The sequence below is a fragment of the Myotis myotis genome, unplaced genomic scaffold (assembly GCF_014108235.1).
Source record: "Myotis myotis isolate mMyoMyo1 unplaced genomic scaffold, mMyoMyo1.p scaffold_m19_p_12, whole genome shotgun sequence".
Lineage (NCBI taxonomy): Eukaryota > Metazoa > Chordata > Mammalia > Chiroptera > Vespertilionidae > Myotis > Myotis myotis.
Window position 1 is genome coordinate 29,588,653 of NW_023416316.1, and position 16,843 is coordinate 29,605,495.

Here is a 16,843-nt window from a genome sequence, read left to right on the forward strand (position 1 = left end):
AATATCAATTACTAAGCCAAAAGCCAGCTTGAGAAGAGAAATTTTGAAAAGACCATGGACTCTTAAAAAAACAAAACAAAATGTGAGAGATGGCAGCTATGGAATGAGTGATTTTTGACTAGATTCTGTTCCAAAATAAATACATAAATAAGTAAAACCAGCTATAAAAGAAATTATTGGCACATGCGTCCAGAATGGGATTATTAATTATACTAGAGGCCCAGTGCACAAAAATTTGTGCATTCGGGGGGAGGGAGGGTCCCTCAGCCCGGCCTGTGCCCTCTCGTAGTCTGGGACCCCTCAGGGGATGACCACCTGCTGGCTTAGGCCTGCTCCCTGGGGGATTGGGCCTAAGATGGCAATCAGACATCCCTCTGGCAGCCCGGCAGCCCTTGGGGGATGTCCATTTGCCAGCGGGGAGCAGGCCTAAACTGCAGTTGGACATCCTTAGCGCTGCTGAGGAGCCTGGAGAGGCTCCCACCACCACCGCTGTACTGGCAGCCATCAGCCTGGCTTGTGGCTGAGCAGAGCTCCTCCCATGTGAGAGCTCCCTGACCACCAGAGGACAGCTCCTGCATTGAGCGTCTGCCCCCTTGTGGTCAGTGTGTGTCATAGTGACCAGTCATTCTGCTGTTAGGGTCAGTTTGCATATTACCTTGTTACTAAATAGGATAGAGGCCTGATGCACGGGTGGGGGCCGGCTGGTTTGCCCTGAAGGGTGTCTCGGATCAGGGTGGGGGTCCCGCTTGGGTGCCTGGCCAGCCTGGATGAGGGGATGATGGCTGTTTGCATCTGGTCGCACCCCCTTCAGGGTGGGGGTCCCCACTGGGGTGCCTGGCCAGTCTGGGTGAGGGGCTGAGGGCCGTTTTCAGGCTGGTGGGTGACTGAAGCTCCCAACCTCTCCTTTTTTTCGTTGTTTTTTTTTATTCTGGGATTTATTTACCTTCCATGGCTGTCACTGGAGCTGAGAGCCAGCTTTAGCTCTGAGGCTCGCTCCAGCTCTGAGACCTCGGCTGCTGAAAGCAGGTCTCTGGGTTTGTTTGGATTCTATAATTGAAACACTGTTTCATCTCCAGCTCTGAGGCTGGCCGGCTGAAAGCAGGTTTCTGGGGATTGTTTAGCTTCTATAATTGCAACATTGTTTCTTAGACTGCAGCTCAGAGGCCAGCAGCGGCAGGCGGGGAACCTTGGCTTCCTCCATCACTGGAGCAAGCAAGCCTCCTGTTCGCTTCAGCTGCCTGGCTGCCAGCCGCCATCTTGGTTGGCAGTTAATTTGCATATCTCGCTGATTAGCTAATGGGAAGGGTAGGGAAGTATGGTTAATTACCATGTTTCTCTATTATTAGATAGGACTGTGGCTATGTGGGAAAATGTCCTCTTTAGGAAATACAGGTCAAAATCTTGTTTGTTTTTTTTATTTTAGAGAGAGGGAGAGAGAGATAGAAACATCCAAGATGAGAGAGAATCATTGATTGGCTGCCTCCTGCATGCTCCCTACTGGGGATCAAGTCCACAACCTGGGCATGTCCCCTGACCAGGAAGTGAACTGTGACCTCCTGGTTTATAGGTTGATGCTCAAACACTGGGCCACATCAGCTGTGCTGTTTCTCCTAATTCATAGAAACAAACGCAGAGAGACAGCTAAAATGAGGAGACAGAAAAATATGTTCCAAATGAAAGCCAGGAACTGAATGAAATGGAGACAAGCAACCTACCAGATAAAGAGTTTGAAACACTGGCTATAAGGCTGCTCAATGAACTTGGGAAAAGACTAGATGAACTTAGTGAGAACTTCAACTGACAGGAAAAAACAAACAATCAGTGCCCTCCTGGGAGCATGTCCATGACTTTCTTCCCTAAACTCTAAGGGTCCCTAGCAACTTGCAACCAGGGGAGCAATGGGGACCAGCAGCTTGTCCCCTGAACCTGACTCCAAGGCCCCCTTTTCTCTGACTTTTCATTGAGCCAATAGCAGCCCTGCCTTGGCTCATTTCTTTCCCATAATGTTCCTAGAGAACAAAGCAGCCCCGCCTAGGGTCTCTTGTTGCTTCTTCTATGCGAATCCCTTCTTGCTTCTTCATGTCCCAGCGTTAATAAACATATTCTTAAAATCACACACACACACCAATTAGACCTAAAGAACACAGTAACTGAAATGAAAAAACAAAACAAAACAAAGGGAATCAACAGATTAATTGATGCAGATGAAAGAGCCAGCAAAGTGAAATAAATGAAGTAGAGACTAAAAAAATAATAGAAAAGATCAATAAAACTAAGAGCTGATTCTCTGAACAGGTAAACAAAATAGATAAACCTTTAGCCAGATTCATCAAGAAAGTAAGAGAAAGGGCCTAAATTAATTCAAAAAGGAAAGAAGAGACAACCCACACCACAGAAATACAAGGGATTGTAGGAGGACAGTATGAGCAATGATACACCGACAAATCTGACAACCTAGAAGAAATGGATAAATTCCTAGAAACAGAATCTTCCAAGACTGAATGTTGTTTCTAGCAATCAGTCTGTTCATATTTTCTGCTTCTTCCTGATTCAGTAACCAGAAAACTCCCAACTAATAAAATTCCAAGACTAGAAGGCTTCACAGGTGAATTCTACTAAGTGTTCAAAGAATTAATACCTATCCTTCAGATCTGAAGAGGAAAAGCTCCCAAACTCAATTGCCCTGACACCTGGAGCCCTGCCCGGCTGCAGAGCCCTCACCTCGCCGGCACTGTGGAGCTGCTGGGCGATGCCCCGGAGGTCCTCCTCGCTGGCCAGGGGGTTCAGCTGGTCCTGCACATCGTACACAAACTGCTGCAGTGACATCAGCTGGTTGGGCCCATTGAGCTTCCTCCAGGATGGCAGCGTGGAGATGATTTTCTCACACAGGTGAGTCATCGGAGGGCAGACCTAGAACATGCAGGTCAATTTACAGCTGTGGGGACTTGGCAGGAGACCGGGTTTTCATGGGGACTGTTGAAAGTTTTCAATTTAGACTAATTCTTGGTATTGGCTTGAAATGGGTTTTTAATCTTTTAACGTGATTAAATAAATCAGTCTGCTACAGACTCATCTACCCAACCACACCTTCCTAACTAAAAGCTGCAGCAGCCATACCCTGCACTCCATCATTGATGAGGCTGCCCCCTGGTGGACAGTAGCTTTTAGGTCAGCTAAACTCCACTCCTTATTAAAAAACACACACAAAATGCCCAGGATACAGGCAAGTTCGAACCGCCTGACCTCAGGAATGGAGGGTGTGTGTGTGAAGTGGACATTGTGCCACACCCCGAAAACACAGTCTCATTCCATTTGTTTATTATTTTATGTCCTTCAACAAATGTTGAATTTTTTTCTACCTTTCTGCATTTTTTAAATATTTCACAAGTTGCTTTTTTGTATCATTATCTATATATATAATCTATTTATATAAAGCCCTAATATGCAAATAGACCAAATGGCAGGACAACCAAACAACTGGTTACTATGACGTGTGCTGAGCACCAGAGGGCGCACGTGGGACATGGTGGGCATTGGCCACGGGAGGGATGGTGGAGCTGAGTGGGGGCGCCAGACCAATGTGGGGCACTCGTTGCTGTCACTGGGGCGAGCCTCTGGTGGTTACTGAGAAGTCTTTGCTCCCGCGTGCTGTGGTCCTGCCTGGCGCTTATGCCCACTGTCGGGGCCTGGTGCTGGTGCCAATCGCTTGGTGCTGTCAGTGGGTGTGAATGGTGGCTGCCGGCCCAGATCACCCCTCAGGGGGTGATCCTGAGGGGCAATCGGGGGCAGCAGCTGCTGCTTGCACCCACTGACGGTGCTGGCCCTGCTTGCACCCGTTGCTGGCACTGGCCCCAATTGCTCCGTGCTGTCAGCGGGTGCGAGTGGGGTCAGTGCGTGGGAGCAGGGCTGCGGCTGGAGAGGCCTGGCAGGGGCGCGAGACCCTCCCTGTGCCTACTGCAGCCTCGCAGCCCACAGTTCCTTTCAAGATGCACAAATTCGTGCACTGGACCCCTAGAGTGTGTGAGTGTGTGAGTGTGTGAGTGAGTGTGTGAGTGTGTGAGTGTGTGAGTGTGTGTGTGTGTGTGTATGTAATTTTTTAAATATATTTTTATTGATTTCAGAGAGGGAGATAGAAACATCAATGATAAGAGAGAATCATTGATCAGTTGTCTCCTGCACGCCCTCTACTGGGAATTGAGCCTGTAACCTGGGCATGTGTCCTTAAGTGGAATCAAACCTGGGACTCTTCAGTCTGCAGGCTGACCCTGAATCCACTGAGCCAAACCAGCTAGGGCTGTATCATTATACATTTTATTTTATTTATTTTTTAAAATATATTTTATTGATTTTTTACAGAGAGGAAGGGAGAGGGATAGAGTTAGAAACATTGATGAGAGAGAAACATCAATCAGCTGCCTCCTGCACACCCCCTACTGGGGATGTGCCCGCAACTAAGGTCCATGCCCTTGACTGGAATCGAACCTGGGAACTTTCAGTCTGCAGGCTGACACTCTATCCACTGAGCCAAACTGGTTAGGGCTCATTATATATTTTAAAAATTTATTAAGTTCATTGGGGTGACATTGGTTAATAACACTTTGTTTTAGTAGTAAAATTTATACCATCTATATATTGCACTGTGTGATCACCACCAAAATCTAGTCTCCTCCCACCACCGTTACTGTAAGTTTGACCCCTTTAGCCCTCTTCATCCTCCTCCAACCCCCTTCCCCTCTGCTAACCACCTTTCTGTTCTGTCTGAGTCTGTTTTGTTAGATCATTTGTTGCCTTCTGTTTTATATCCCATATATGAGGGAAATCATATGGGTCTTCACTCAAGTCACTTTTGAATTGCTTTTGCAACGTGTAAAAAGCAATTTTACTTTTAAACAAACCACTAAAACTATCAGAATTTCCTCCACTCTAAGGCGGTCCACTTTGTCCATAACAACCCCTTCCCCTCGCGGCCACCTCCTTGTCTCTCTACTCTTTCTTCCCCGACCCAGAGCGATAGATAAAAACATGTCCATGCAGCCACCTCGCGCTGGGTCCCCTGAAAACTGAACCAAACCAAGAGGGCAGCCCACCTCCAGGGGTCACCGGGTGGCTGGGCAGAGGGGGTGCCCGCCCTTCGCAGGCACGCATACTCACGGAAACAATCTGGCTCCGTATTTCTTGCAGGTGATTTCGCAGTACCTTCATGTCCTTCGACCCAGAAGCCCCAGCATCCAGAACAAACAGCTTATCTGAAATGTGAAGATCATTCCCAAACCTAGGAGGGAAGCGCAGGGGCCTCATCAGAGCCACGCCGTCTCGCCAGGTGTTCCCTCGGCCGGGCCCAAGGCTGGGCGGAGGCCAGGAAGCCCTGGCAACCTTCAGAGGGCCCCTCCCTGCTGTCCGCCGGGCTCTGTAAGGTCACACGGCAGCAGAGGCCGGGAGACACCCGTGTGCTTCCAGTCACGCGGGCAGGCACCTCGGGCCCCACAAAATGGCAGGAACACGGTGCAGAAAGATATCAGCTGCCCTGATGCAGGAAAGGTGAGGCTCAATGTGCTCACCTTACAGGTTACGAGAAGAGATGCTGTTGCGGTTGACAGAGTAGGAACAGAGGGATGAGCATGAAAGGTACAACTCAGATCTAAAAACATTAGCAGAAGCCCTATTTTCACATCAGGAGGAAAAGAGGCAATGTCTTCAGTTGAGAGGAGTTGAGTTACTAGCACACTGCACAGAGCTGCAGGTTCAAGTTTTCTGTTGACAGGTACTAAGTAGAAAAAAAGGTAGGTTTACAGCTGTGAGTGTGCCAAACACAGAGTTTATTCTTGCATTATTATTATTTACTAATTGTTGTATCATTTTCCATATGAACAACTGTAGGCCGACTTTTGCCCTGCTCTGTATTTTTAACAGGTGACCCTGGGCGCATCCATATTTATAAGGGAAACAAAAGCTTTGCAAAACTACTGGACGGTAAGTGCATTCTGCTATTCTCTGTTGGACTCCTCCCCACCCCATTTCAGAGAGTTGGTCAGGACCCCCTGAGTGAATTTCATAACCCAGGATTTTTAAAAATATATATATTTTATTGATTTTTTAACAGAGAGGAAGGGAGAGGGATAGAGAGCTAGAAACATCGATAAGAGAGAAGCATCAATCAGATGCCTCCCTCACAACCCCCACTGGGGATGTGCCCACAACCGAGGTACATGCCCTTGACTGGAATCGAACCCGGGACCCCCAGTCCGCAGGCCAACGCTCCATCCACTAAGCCAAACCGGTTAGGGCATAACCCAGTATTTTGATAAATATTGATCAGTGGTATCATTAGATAGTCATAAAAAAACCCAAAAAACCCCTGACAGCTCAGACAACTAAAAGAACTAAGGATCTAAGGTATAACATGGTGACCATAGTTGACAACACTGCATTTTACAGTTAGAATTTCCTAACAGAGTAGAACTTAAATGTTCTCATCAAAAAGAGAGAGACCTAGCTCGTTTGGCTCAGTGGATAAAGCACTGGCCTGCGGATTAAAGGGTCCTGGGTTCAATTCCGGTCAAGGGCACATGTCTGGGTTGCAGGCTCGATCCCCAGTGTGGGGTGTGCAGGAGGCAGCTGATCCATGATTCTCTCTCATCATTGATGTTTCCCTCTCTCTCCCTCTCCCTTCCTCTCTGAAATCAATAAAAATAAATATTAAAGAGAGAGAGAGAGAGATGTAAATGATGATGCTTTAATTCACTAGGTGGTGGGACTCCTTTCACAATGTAAATACGTGTCACGTCACCACAATGTATACTTTAAGTATCTTACAATCGTATCTGTCAATGATGCCTCAATAAACTCCCCACATAAAACCCCCACATAAAACAACTAAAGGCAGCCGTACCAGGAGGTGCTGAAAGAAGTTAGCAGGCTGTTGCTTTTTATTCTGTGTTATTTTCTTGTTTGATTTGTAATATGTGTATTCATTGCTTTGATAAAAATGAAAAATACAACCAAAAGCCCACCAAGGAAAGAGGCCTTTACGTCTCTAACTCCTCTCCCTAGTTCACAGGCCTTCGGCTGTACTGGCCCCGCGGACCCCGTGGCTGCCCCTTCCTTACCTGTTCCTGATCTCTTTCAACAAAGCCGTGTCTTTGTCATATCCAAACTCGCCTCCAGCCGGACGGGGAACGTTCATGATGTCGGCGTGCGTGGCCACCAGGACGACGCGGAGTGGGTTCTTCAGCTTGCCGCCAAAGGCTGGGGGCGGAGAGCACAGGTTCAGAGGCGGGCCCCCCTTCCTGGCTGCCTCTCCCCCCAGGTGCGGTGGGGTGAGCTGGCTTCACTCCCCTCTGTCTCTCCAGGAGGATGTGCCACCTGCCTGAGGACGCGAGGCCACAAGCCTGCTGCACACTGTAACCTCTGGGCCGTGGGCTGCCAGTAACAGAATGAGCCTGTTTTCTGGGCCTGGCGGAAAGATGCTCAGAAATGGACCAGAACCGACCACAGAACACAAGGCAGCTTCTCAAATCTATCTCCAAATGGGCCCGGCTTGCAGGGTGAAGGGAGATCTAACCTCTGACCCGGGTCACCCTAAATAAGACCAAAGAAAGCCCCTGGATGCAGGGACGCCCCAGAAATGACTCAGAAGGGAAACTGCAGTTCACACAGACGGCCTCTCGCTTCTGGGAGTGTTTAAGACAAAAACATGGATAAAAGAGAGAGAGAGAGAGAGATAGAGAGAGATAAAGAGATAAAGTGATGGTGCCCCGTGGGGGTGAAGCTCAGTGTATCTGGTTATGTGTGTGCTTTTCAAAGTAAAAATGACTATTTGAGTTTTGTATTTCACCAGAGAAGGCTGCTGCTTCTGTTGTAGGAAAAGGACATGCCATCTTCCCCTCGAGAATAAAGTCAATGCATCCAGTCAACATGGTCCCTTTCCTTGCATGTGAGGGAGCCACAGAAGGCAGGAGAGCGCGTGCCGCTTATGAATTATGTACCCAAGAGGCAAAGGTGCCGTAGCTGTTGAAGGAGGTATTCCACTTTGCACCCAGCAGAAGTGCCCACAGCCCCAAAACAGAGAAAGAGAGAGAGAAACGGCCCTCAAGGAAAAAGCTCAGAATCAGGCCCTGGGGGCAGAAACATGTGATCATGAGACAACTCCCTGCAGCACGAAATGAACGGCTGGCCCTCGGGGAACCGCCAGGGTGCAGACCTTCCTGCAGGGAGGAGGGGCGCAGGGAGCTCCGCTGGGAGCCACCAGCGGTCGGAGCCGAGCCTGGTGGGCAGCAAGGCCAGCGAAGGCTGCTCGCTGGCCCAGGGGTGTCTCTGCTTACCTATGGGCTCCTCAACCGGCACAAGAGACTTCAGGAAACTGAGCCAGAAAACCACTTGATTCAGCTGGATCTCATAGGGTTCTTCTAGACTGAAAACGATGACATGGATTGACGTGGGGTCATTTGCAGCAAAATAATCATACGAGCAGAAGTAGACAGGGTTTCCAGAGAACTCCCACACGCTGAAATCGCCAACCCCTACGGAGAAAAACAAAGATGACGGTCGGGAAACGCCACCACCCAATTTCAGGCGCAGTTTTTCTAGCAGGTGAAGGTTGCCAGCGGGGGCAGTGCCATCCACAGCATTCATCCGTGGATCTAGGCATCTACTTAAGACACTGTGGATGGATCACGAGAATTACCGTGTTTTCTGTTCTAAGGCTTGTGGCCAATCACGAGAATTCTTTAGAAAGATATTAGCTTGTAAGAACATGTAATGCCTTCAAAATGCAATGAGTATTTAATTTTAAAGCGTGCCTTTAAGATTTATGTAAAATGTTTTTTGTAACTCATTCAATAGAAACTTATCTGGCCACTGGGTAAAGCTAGCAATAAAACTACTGGTCCGCAATGTGTTAAGTGTAGATCTATGTATGTAACACGGCCATATCTTTATGACGTATGCATTTTGGAAGATCCCCAGGGCTTTTCTAGAGCCTCCCCCTGGAGCACAGGCACGCGAGGTCTGGCAGCTAAGGCCTCAGTGTGCAAAGTTCCGGAACACAGAGAGAGGCCTTGAGCCCTGGGAGGCAGGCTTGGGGTGGGGAGGAGGCCTGTGCGGAGCAGGGGTGAGGGCAGAGCTGGTAAGTGCGGAGGACGCCTGTCTCCTTTCTCTATGCTGCAGGGCCAGCTTCGCTAGAACATTCAACTTTTAAGGGAGCAAACTGTGCCTGGACTTGAATTCTGTTTCTCATGGGTTCGGGATCATATAAGGGCCTCCACGAAGAGGCTCCCGGTCGCCATTTTCTGAGTCCCTCCCTGCCGGTGCCAGATGCTCTACCAGGGCCTTTCATAAACATCAGCTCATAAAACCCTCAGGAGTGAGGGAACGGAATCTCAGAGAAACGCCTGCATCGTTGTTGTACACCGGGCCTCCACAAGCAGGCGCTGTGTCCATGCGGCTGGGGCTCGAGCCCGGGGTGCCACCTGGAAGAGGTGGTGGCTGGAGGAAGCAAACCATCCCGGCAACCTGGGAAGCTTCACCTCCTTGGAAATGTCTGATGGCAAAGAACACACTTGAAGTGTTACTTATGAAAAAAGATTGCCTGTGTCTATGTCAGAGCATTAGGCACGAGTGTAGATGCGTTTAAAACTAATTCTTCTATATTGGGTATCAAACTGCCAGAGGGATTGTATTTTATGAGATTTCCCATCCAAGTGCATGTTTAGCTCTACTTTAACAAATGTATTAGCCCTGGCCGGGTAGCTCAGTTGGTTAGAGTGTCGTCCTGATACCCCAAGGTTGCAGGTTCAATCCCCAGTCAGGGCACGTACAAGAATCACCAATGAATGCATAAATAGGTAGAACAACAGATCAATAATCAATGTTTCTCTCTCAAATCAATCAATCAATTAAAAAATGTATTTACTTGACAGTCATTTATTAAGCACCTACTGTGTGCCCTGTGCTTTATTAGGAGCAGAGAGTATCACGGTGTTTGGCTTTACTTTTTAGGGGTATTAACCAGCCCTGCTTCAGTCCTGGGTCACATCCAACATCACTGCACTGGCTCCTCCTCTGCGCCCGTGGGGCTGGGTGCCCCCCGGGCCAGGCTCCCCAGGGGGATCACCTGGCAAAGGGCCGCTGGAGGCCCTTCCCTCTGCAGTGGGCAGGACGTACCGTTCAGATAGGCGTTCTGGATGTCGATGGCCTTCGTGGACTGGTCATCGGCGGAGCAGTGCGGGTGGTGGGACGGGGCCACGAACACCTCCAGCATCCCCTTGGTGAGGCCCGGCTCGAACATCATGCTGCGGCTCCTCACGCTCACGTTCTCGCAGCCCGGGTACAGGTTGTTGATGCTCACGGAGACTGCAGGCGGAGGAGGCAGGTGGGACTCGCACAGGGCACCGTGCACGCCTGCCCTCCCTGCGGCCTTCGCTCCTGTGTTGTCCTCTGGGACGTTCCTGTCCCCACCCCACTCCTGCTTCAGGCCCCGGGGTTGCGGTGCCCCTCGGGTGTGCTGTGCACAGCACTTCCCAGAGATGTTGGGCTGATTCTTTCTGTCTGCGCCAATCTCCGCCCGCCGCCCCATGCCCCTGCCCCCAAGGACTGCATCTCCCAGGCTTGCTTGCCATTTACTGCTGCGTTGGGTCAGCCAATGGGAGGCCCTGGAGAGGCTGGGAGGAGGAAAAGGCTGCCTCCTGGCCCTGTTTCCTGGCTGGTGGCTCAGCCTTTAGCTTCCAGTGTTTTTAGGAGATGGTAACACAAAGGGCCAGCTTTCTTGAGGCAAACAAGTTTCCTGGTCTGTGTGATATAAAGAGCCAATGGGAGCCTCTCGCCCAGGAAAGGAAAAAGGCCTGGCCGTTCTAGTGATGAAGGTTCTGGGAGGTAGCAGGGCAGGGCCCCTATGCCACTCCGCAGTGATAATGTCGCTGTTTCTGGAAACAGACCTCCTTCCCTGGAGGCCACAGCACCCCCCCACCCCATGCCAGCACAGCCTGCCCCGCCCCCGCCCCAGTCTCCCCAAGGTGGTCCTCACAGCACCTCATATTTGTGCCACACTCTGCTTTTCCAAGGACATTGTGAATGCTGTTTTGTGAGGGCCAGGAAGTGACTGGTGAGCTGCTGGACTAGGGCTCGGGGCCCAGGCCCTGGTGCTGCTGCCCCTGCTGGTGGCTCGCTCAGCCCAGGGCGTGCCTGCCCGGCACTGGGCAGGAGGGCCTGCCCCAGAGCCTGCAGGCAGAGCTCCTGCCCTTTCCAGGCCTCAGGCAGGTCTAGATTTAACCGAGGAGGAGTCTCTCTCCTCCAGAGACTGTTTGGGTGGAAACTTTACCCACTCCTCAGTGCAGGCCCCCCACTTCGGCATCAAGCACTACAGGCCTCTATGGGCTACCCTTCTCTTCTGCACTTGCCTAGGCCCTCCAGGAGGCCACCTGGCTTTGGCCAGACAGACCTGGGACTGAATTACACCTCTGACATTGACTAGGGGTCACCGTGGCCCACACACTCCAATGCATTCCTAAAATGTCACTTCTATCACAGGAAAGAGTTCCATGCATGGGAGTTGGGGAGGGGGGCGGGGGTGGGAGTCTGCTTCTGAGCTCTCTCTCCTGGCCTATGGGAGTCTTGGAGTTAGGGGGCTGGGTGGATGGAGATGAGGTGAAATGCAGAGCCCGTGCCCCTCTACATGGGGCCGCCGCCCCCCTCCCCACTAACTGGCACCAGGCAGGAATGTGCATCCAGCGTACCCAAAGCTTCCACTTTTCCACAAGAAGCAAAGTACTTAGCTTTTTAGTGAAATCTCTTCATTTTCCTTTAAAATTTTAATTGCATTTATTGGGGTCACATTGGTTAATAAAATGATATATGTTTCAGGCGTACAAGTCTGTAATCCTCATCTGTGTATTGTATTGTGCTCACCACCCCAAGTCAGGTCTCCTTCCATCACCACCTTCTGCCTGCCCCCACCCCTTCCCCCTCTGCTAATCGCCATCCTGTTGTCTGTGGCCTTGCGTTGTTTTATTCTTGCTTAATCCCTTCACCTTTTTCACTGTTGGCAGCTAATGCAATTTCCTCTTTCCCCTCCCCCTACTGCACAGCTGCAGCTTGCCAGGCTGCTGGGTTTCAGCCTCTGCCTTCGGCAGACGCCTCATGTCTGTGAGCCTTGAGCTACTTTTCTCTGAAATGGGTTTATGACACAACCCATGAGACGTCCAATGAGACGATGTGTGCAGCACCTGGGACACAGGTCAGCGCAAACTGTTCATCGCACACCTGCCTTTCCACACGCTCTGGCTTCTACCTAAGCTTTGTTTCTGTCTCCCAGGGAGCAGAGCTCTGTCAGCTGGGCAACCGTTCGGTGTCCCCTGGGCCTTCTCTCTCCGTGTTCCTGGCATTTGTTACTTTCTCCAGTTTTGCACGTCCCCACGTGGACTTTCTTTCAGTCCAGGGACCACAGGCAGCAGAGCTGTGCTTCCTGAGAGAACAAGGACCTCAGCCCCCGGAGAAGGGGACAGATCTGGAAGGTGTTCTCCATTCTGGTCAGAAACCAGCATCCTGAGATGACAGGACACCAGGGAGAGTCTAAAGAGCAAGGACCCATGGGATACAAGAGCTGTGTTCACATCCTAACAGTCCTTTTGGAGAAGCCTGGTCCTCCCTAAGGGGTTACCCTGACACAGAAGTTTGTGGGTTCAGCCCAAGAAGGCCGCTTTGAACCAAGGGAGCCTAGAGAACGAGAAGGAGCCTTCCGGTGAGACCCACAGCGTCTCTGTGCTGGGTGCTCCTGGGGTGGCTCGTTTGCTCCAGAGAACCTTCTGTCACTGAGCCCCGCGCCCCAAGTCTAAGCACCGGCTGACGGGCGCGGTTACACCCGGGAGAGTTACTGAGTTTAATTTTATCTAGAATCTACTCCCAGATTCTCCCAGGTGTGGAACATTGACCCAGAGGAAGGTGAATGGAGCTGTTCCTTCTTGGTGCTAGGGTTGAGCAGCAGTTAAAATCTGTCCCTCAAGGGGCAGCCAGCGGCCACTTGATGTGTGGCTGGTTCAGTTTAGCTCACGGGACCTGGGCCATAATCATCACACCCAGTGAGGACTAAAAATTCCAGACCATAGATCCAGATAGATCTCTGTTTTTGGTCTCTCTGTCCTACACACACACACACAGTCTCCGCCCTCCCTGCTCCCTAACAGTGGTTCAGACTGACCTTGGCCCACAGCAGGAGAGAGCTGACCTTGAACTAGGAACACTGGCGAAATTACAGTGGCAAATGGAAAGTGTGTGCACACAAAGCCCTTACTCAGAGGTGGTGTCGTTACTAAGCCATGGCTCAGGAGCCAGACACTTTGTGAGCTGCCTGCTGTGACTCGGACAGCCTACTTCACCCCTGGCGGCTTCTGTAAAACGGTGGTAAAAATACCCCAAAACCCCGACTCATGGATGAAATGAGGTTTCACACGGCCACATTGTGCCCAGCTCCTGTCACACAGTTTGTGCTCAGTAAGTATTAGCAAAACCAGTTAGCAACTTTGTCATCATTCTAATTAAAAATCCATTTTGGGTTATTTTTTTCTCCAAGTTTCTGCTGTGTTCAGAGACAACAAGTTGAAAGGGCATATAAAGCTCAGTCACCCGTCCCTCACACGAACGCCCCCAGACCTCCCTCCTCCTGGAGAGAAGAATTACATAGAAACCCAAACTATAAAACATTTGTTTTCAACCTCGGGCACCGATACGACAGCTTTGCGATATGATGCACAGGAAATGAGCCCCAGGCACAAGGCTTCAAAATTGATGTTGCTTAGGAAACTCTTGGAAGGTCTCTATTCTTATCTTAGCAACACTTAAGCCCCCTGCTCTAAAGTGGGGTTCTGGAGAAAGAACACCCAGCTTGCACACCTTCCTCTTGCTCATGGCGGTGTTTCTCCCTGGGGAAGGACAGGTAGCCCCGAAGTTCTGGGTGTGAATCACTGCTCACTGTGTCTGAGGAGGCAGGGGAAGGCAGCAAAGCCTGCTGCCCTGTCTTTGTGAGCAGAGGGACAACTGGGAAAACCACTGAGCCTTTCAAAACCACTGAGCCACTCCGAGTGTGCGGGATGCTGATCCCACGTGAACCCAATTTTGTTGCTCTGTCTTCCTAGATCAGTGGTTCTCAACCTTGGCTGCACATCAGAATCACCTGGGAATCTTTTTAAAATCCTGATTTCTGGGCCTCACCCTCCGGAAATTCTGTTTCTTTGTTACTAATGTTGTGGCCCCACCCCATAACAAAGAAACAGAATTTCCGGAGGATGAGGCCCAGAAATCAGGATTTTACAAAGATTCCCAGGTGATTCTGATGTGCAGCCAAGGTTGAGAACCACTGTCCTAGAAGGAAGCATGGGGGAGGAGCCATTCGGGGCCAACATTCGGTCTGTGCCCCCAACTTCAGTGAGGCCCTTTCCTTGCTGTTCTGGGGGCAGCTTGCAACTGCTGGGCAATAGCAGGGCAGATACCAGGCCCAGGGCGCGGCTGGCCCACACCTCACGGCCACCAAGGCGCTGGAATCCAGTTGGCCCGGGACCCAGGGCCCATAAGCTCACCCTGGACCCTGACCCAGAGAGGGCAACCCCCAGCACCTACTGCAGAGCCTGGGGCCGGGGTGAGGGTGCCTACCTGCCGGCTTGGAAGCCAGGGGTGAGGGCGGGAACCTGGTGGAGTTGGTGGAGGAGAGCCGGGGCCGGCGCCGTCGGAAGAAGCTCCTGAGCAGCCCGCACTTGAGTGACTCCACCAGCGTGGTTTTCCCCGAGCCCGAGTGGCCGAACAGCTTCAGTTTGATTCTGGGCTGCAGGTTCTGTGTGGGCCGCAGCTGCTGGATGAAGAGGCTTCGGTGCGTGTCCTAGCAGATGACAGAGGGCCTGTTAGTCACCACCAAAGAGACGGCCCGAGCAGGCGGCAGTGCTGGTTCCCAGGGCTCCGCACCCCTGGCCGGGTCCTCCTGGTCGGCCATTCTCACCCATTTTGTCCTGTCCTCAATACAGGTTTGCAAAACTCACGTAAAGTGCACGTAACATACAATTCACCACCTTAACCATTTCGAAGTGTACCATTCAGAGGCTTTAGGACATTCACCATGTCGTACAACCAGCTGATCGAGTCAATCCTCGTTCTCTCAATTCCCTTGGATCGCTCACTTCTCTCCTTCTCTCAATTTGCCTAAGAGCCGAGCCTAGTCCCAACGTGCCCAGCCTCATCCAGGAGGTTGGAGCCTGGCGTAGCCCCAAGGAGTGGAGTTGAGGCCTGAAGAGGTGGAGCTGGTCCCGAAATGGTGCGCCTACACCCGTAGCCCAACGTAGCCCCCACCCCAGAAGAGCTGAGCCCGGACCCGAAGGGCAGAGCCAAGACCCTCAGAGCACCTGGCTCAGGTGGGCTGTTCCATGAAGAGGGGTGGTGTAAATGATTCAACTCAGGTGCACCCCGTAAGGGCAGGCCCGAGGCAAGCGCCTTCCTTTCGGTCTCCGTGTGATCGCAGACCTGGCCAGACCACTGCTTCCAGTTCTAAACCCTGGGAGGTGCTGACTGACTACCTGGCCAGTTAACTTTCCCCGCTGACAGCCAAGCAAGCTCATCTAACAGACTCAGGGCTCTCCCGAAGGCTACGAAGGTCCCACCTGTTTTCTATTGAAGTGTGATCCTTCTTTCTCCACAGAGCCACACTGCCCCCTGGTGGGCAGGTAAGCCACCTACAGAGACATTTTTAGCTCAGGTTGGGGGACGCTTCTGGAAGGGGGCCCAGGTGCCCAGATGTGTATGAACATGGTCCTGAGCAGGAAGAATTCTCCTGGGCTGATTTCTGAGTGTCTGCTGGGCATTTATATAGGAAATAAACCTGTTTATAATATCTGAGCTTAGGACTTACCTGCATCACTTTACATATGACCCAGAGGGTTTTTTAGGGGTGGCTGCAGAGGGGGCATGGTTTAATATAGACCGAGTTTTCCAAAAATGCAACTACTTTATAAATTGGTGGAAATGTGTGTGTATATATAATTTTGATCTTTCATGAGCTCTGTCCTTGCATTTCTGAAAAGCATGCTCGCAGTGGCTGCAGCGTTTGAGTTGCCATCCCAGCCCGCGGATACCCTTGGGCGTCTGCAGGGTGATTCCGTGGGTGGGTCAGAGTATCTGCCGATTTCACTACGTCCCCTCACGCCCTGTGTCCCTGACCTGGAATCCAACCCGCATCCTCTTGGTGCATGGGACAACGCTCAACCAACTGAGCCACACTGGCCAGGGCTCTATTCATCTTTTAAAATTCCCTGAGTAGGCACGTTGTTATCTGTGCCTGGCATTTCAGGAGGGTGAAGAAGGCATCACTAAATGTGGCTGCACAGTGCTGGACTGGCTGGGGCTGGAACCGCGGCTTGGATGGTGATTCCGCGGCTTGGACGGTAGAACATGGGGTTGTTCTTACGCCGATTTCTTCCTCTGGCCTCAGAGTGCGGCGGAGGATAGAAAAGGCTGGGATTTGCCAGCAATTTCCTTGAATTATTATCCAAGTCAGCACAAAAGCTGAGAAGGTTCTATCCTGAGATCGTAACTGATCGGGGTGGCGCTGACCAGGCTGGGACAAGCGGGGTGTGGAGATCTCCTCAGTGCCGTCTGCTGTTGCAGATAAGCCCATGAGGCCCCGAAGCAAAGCTACCTTCCCTCGTTTTAATTTAAGCTACAAAACCAGCCCTTCGATCTTCCCTTTAAATCAGCCCGCCCTGAGACATGTGGCGAGCATCTGAGTTGCAGTCGGTGTCCATGGGCATCACCTCCCATTCTGAGCATCTCAGGGAGTTAGACTAGAAGGGTCTCTGCCTGTTTCGTGACACAC

At 51.2% G+C, this 16,843-nt stretch overlaps 1 protein-coding gene across 4 annotated transcripts in view; it reads right to left on the minus strand.

Annotated features, from left to right (window-relative positions):
* Positions 1–16,843, minus strand: part of LOC118667408 (death-associated protein kinase 1) — a 158,133-nt gene that overhangs the window by 2,685 nt on the left and 138,605 nt on the right. For all 4 annotated transcript variants that reach the window (XM_036330628.1, XM_036330626.1, XM_036330625.1 and 1 more), the window contains exons 20-25: positions 14,638–14,860; positions 10,162–10,350; positions 8,322–8,519; positions 7,107–7,245; positions 5,152–5,272; positions 2,722–2,910 (exon numbers count right to left, since the gene is read on the minus strand). In XM_036330628.1, coding sequence (XP_036186521.1) covers positions 2,722–2,910; positions 5,152–5,272; positions 7,107–7,245; positions 8,322–8,519; positions 10,162–10,350; positions 14,638–14,860 — 1,059 coding nt within the window. The remainder of the gene's footprint in view (positions 1–2,721; positions 2,911–5,151; positions 5,273–7,106; positions 7,246–8,321; positions 8,520–10,161; positions 10,351–14,637; positions 14,861–16,843) is intronic.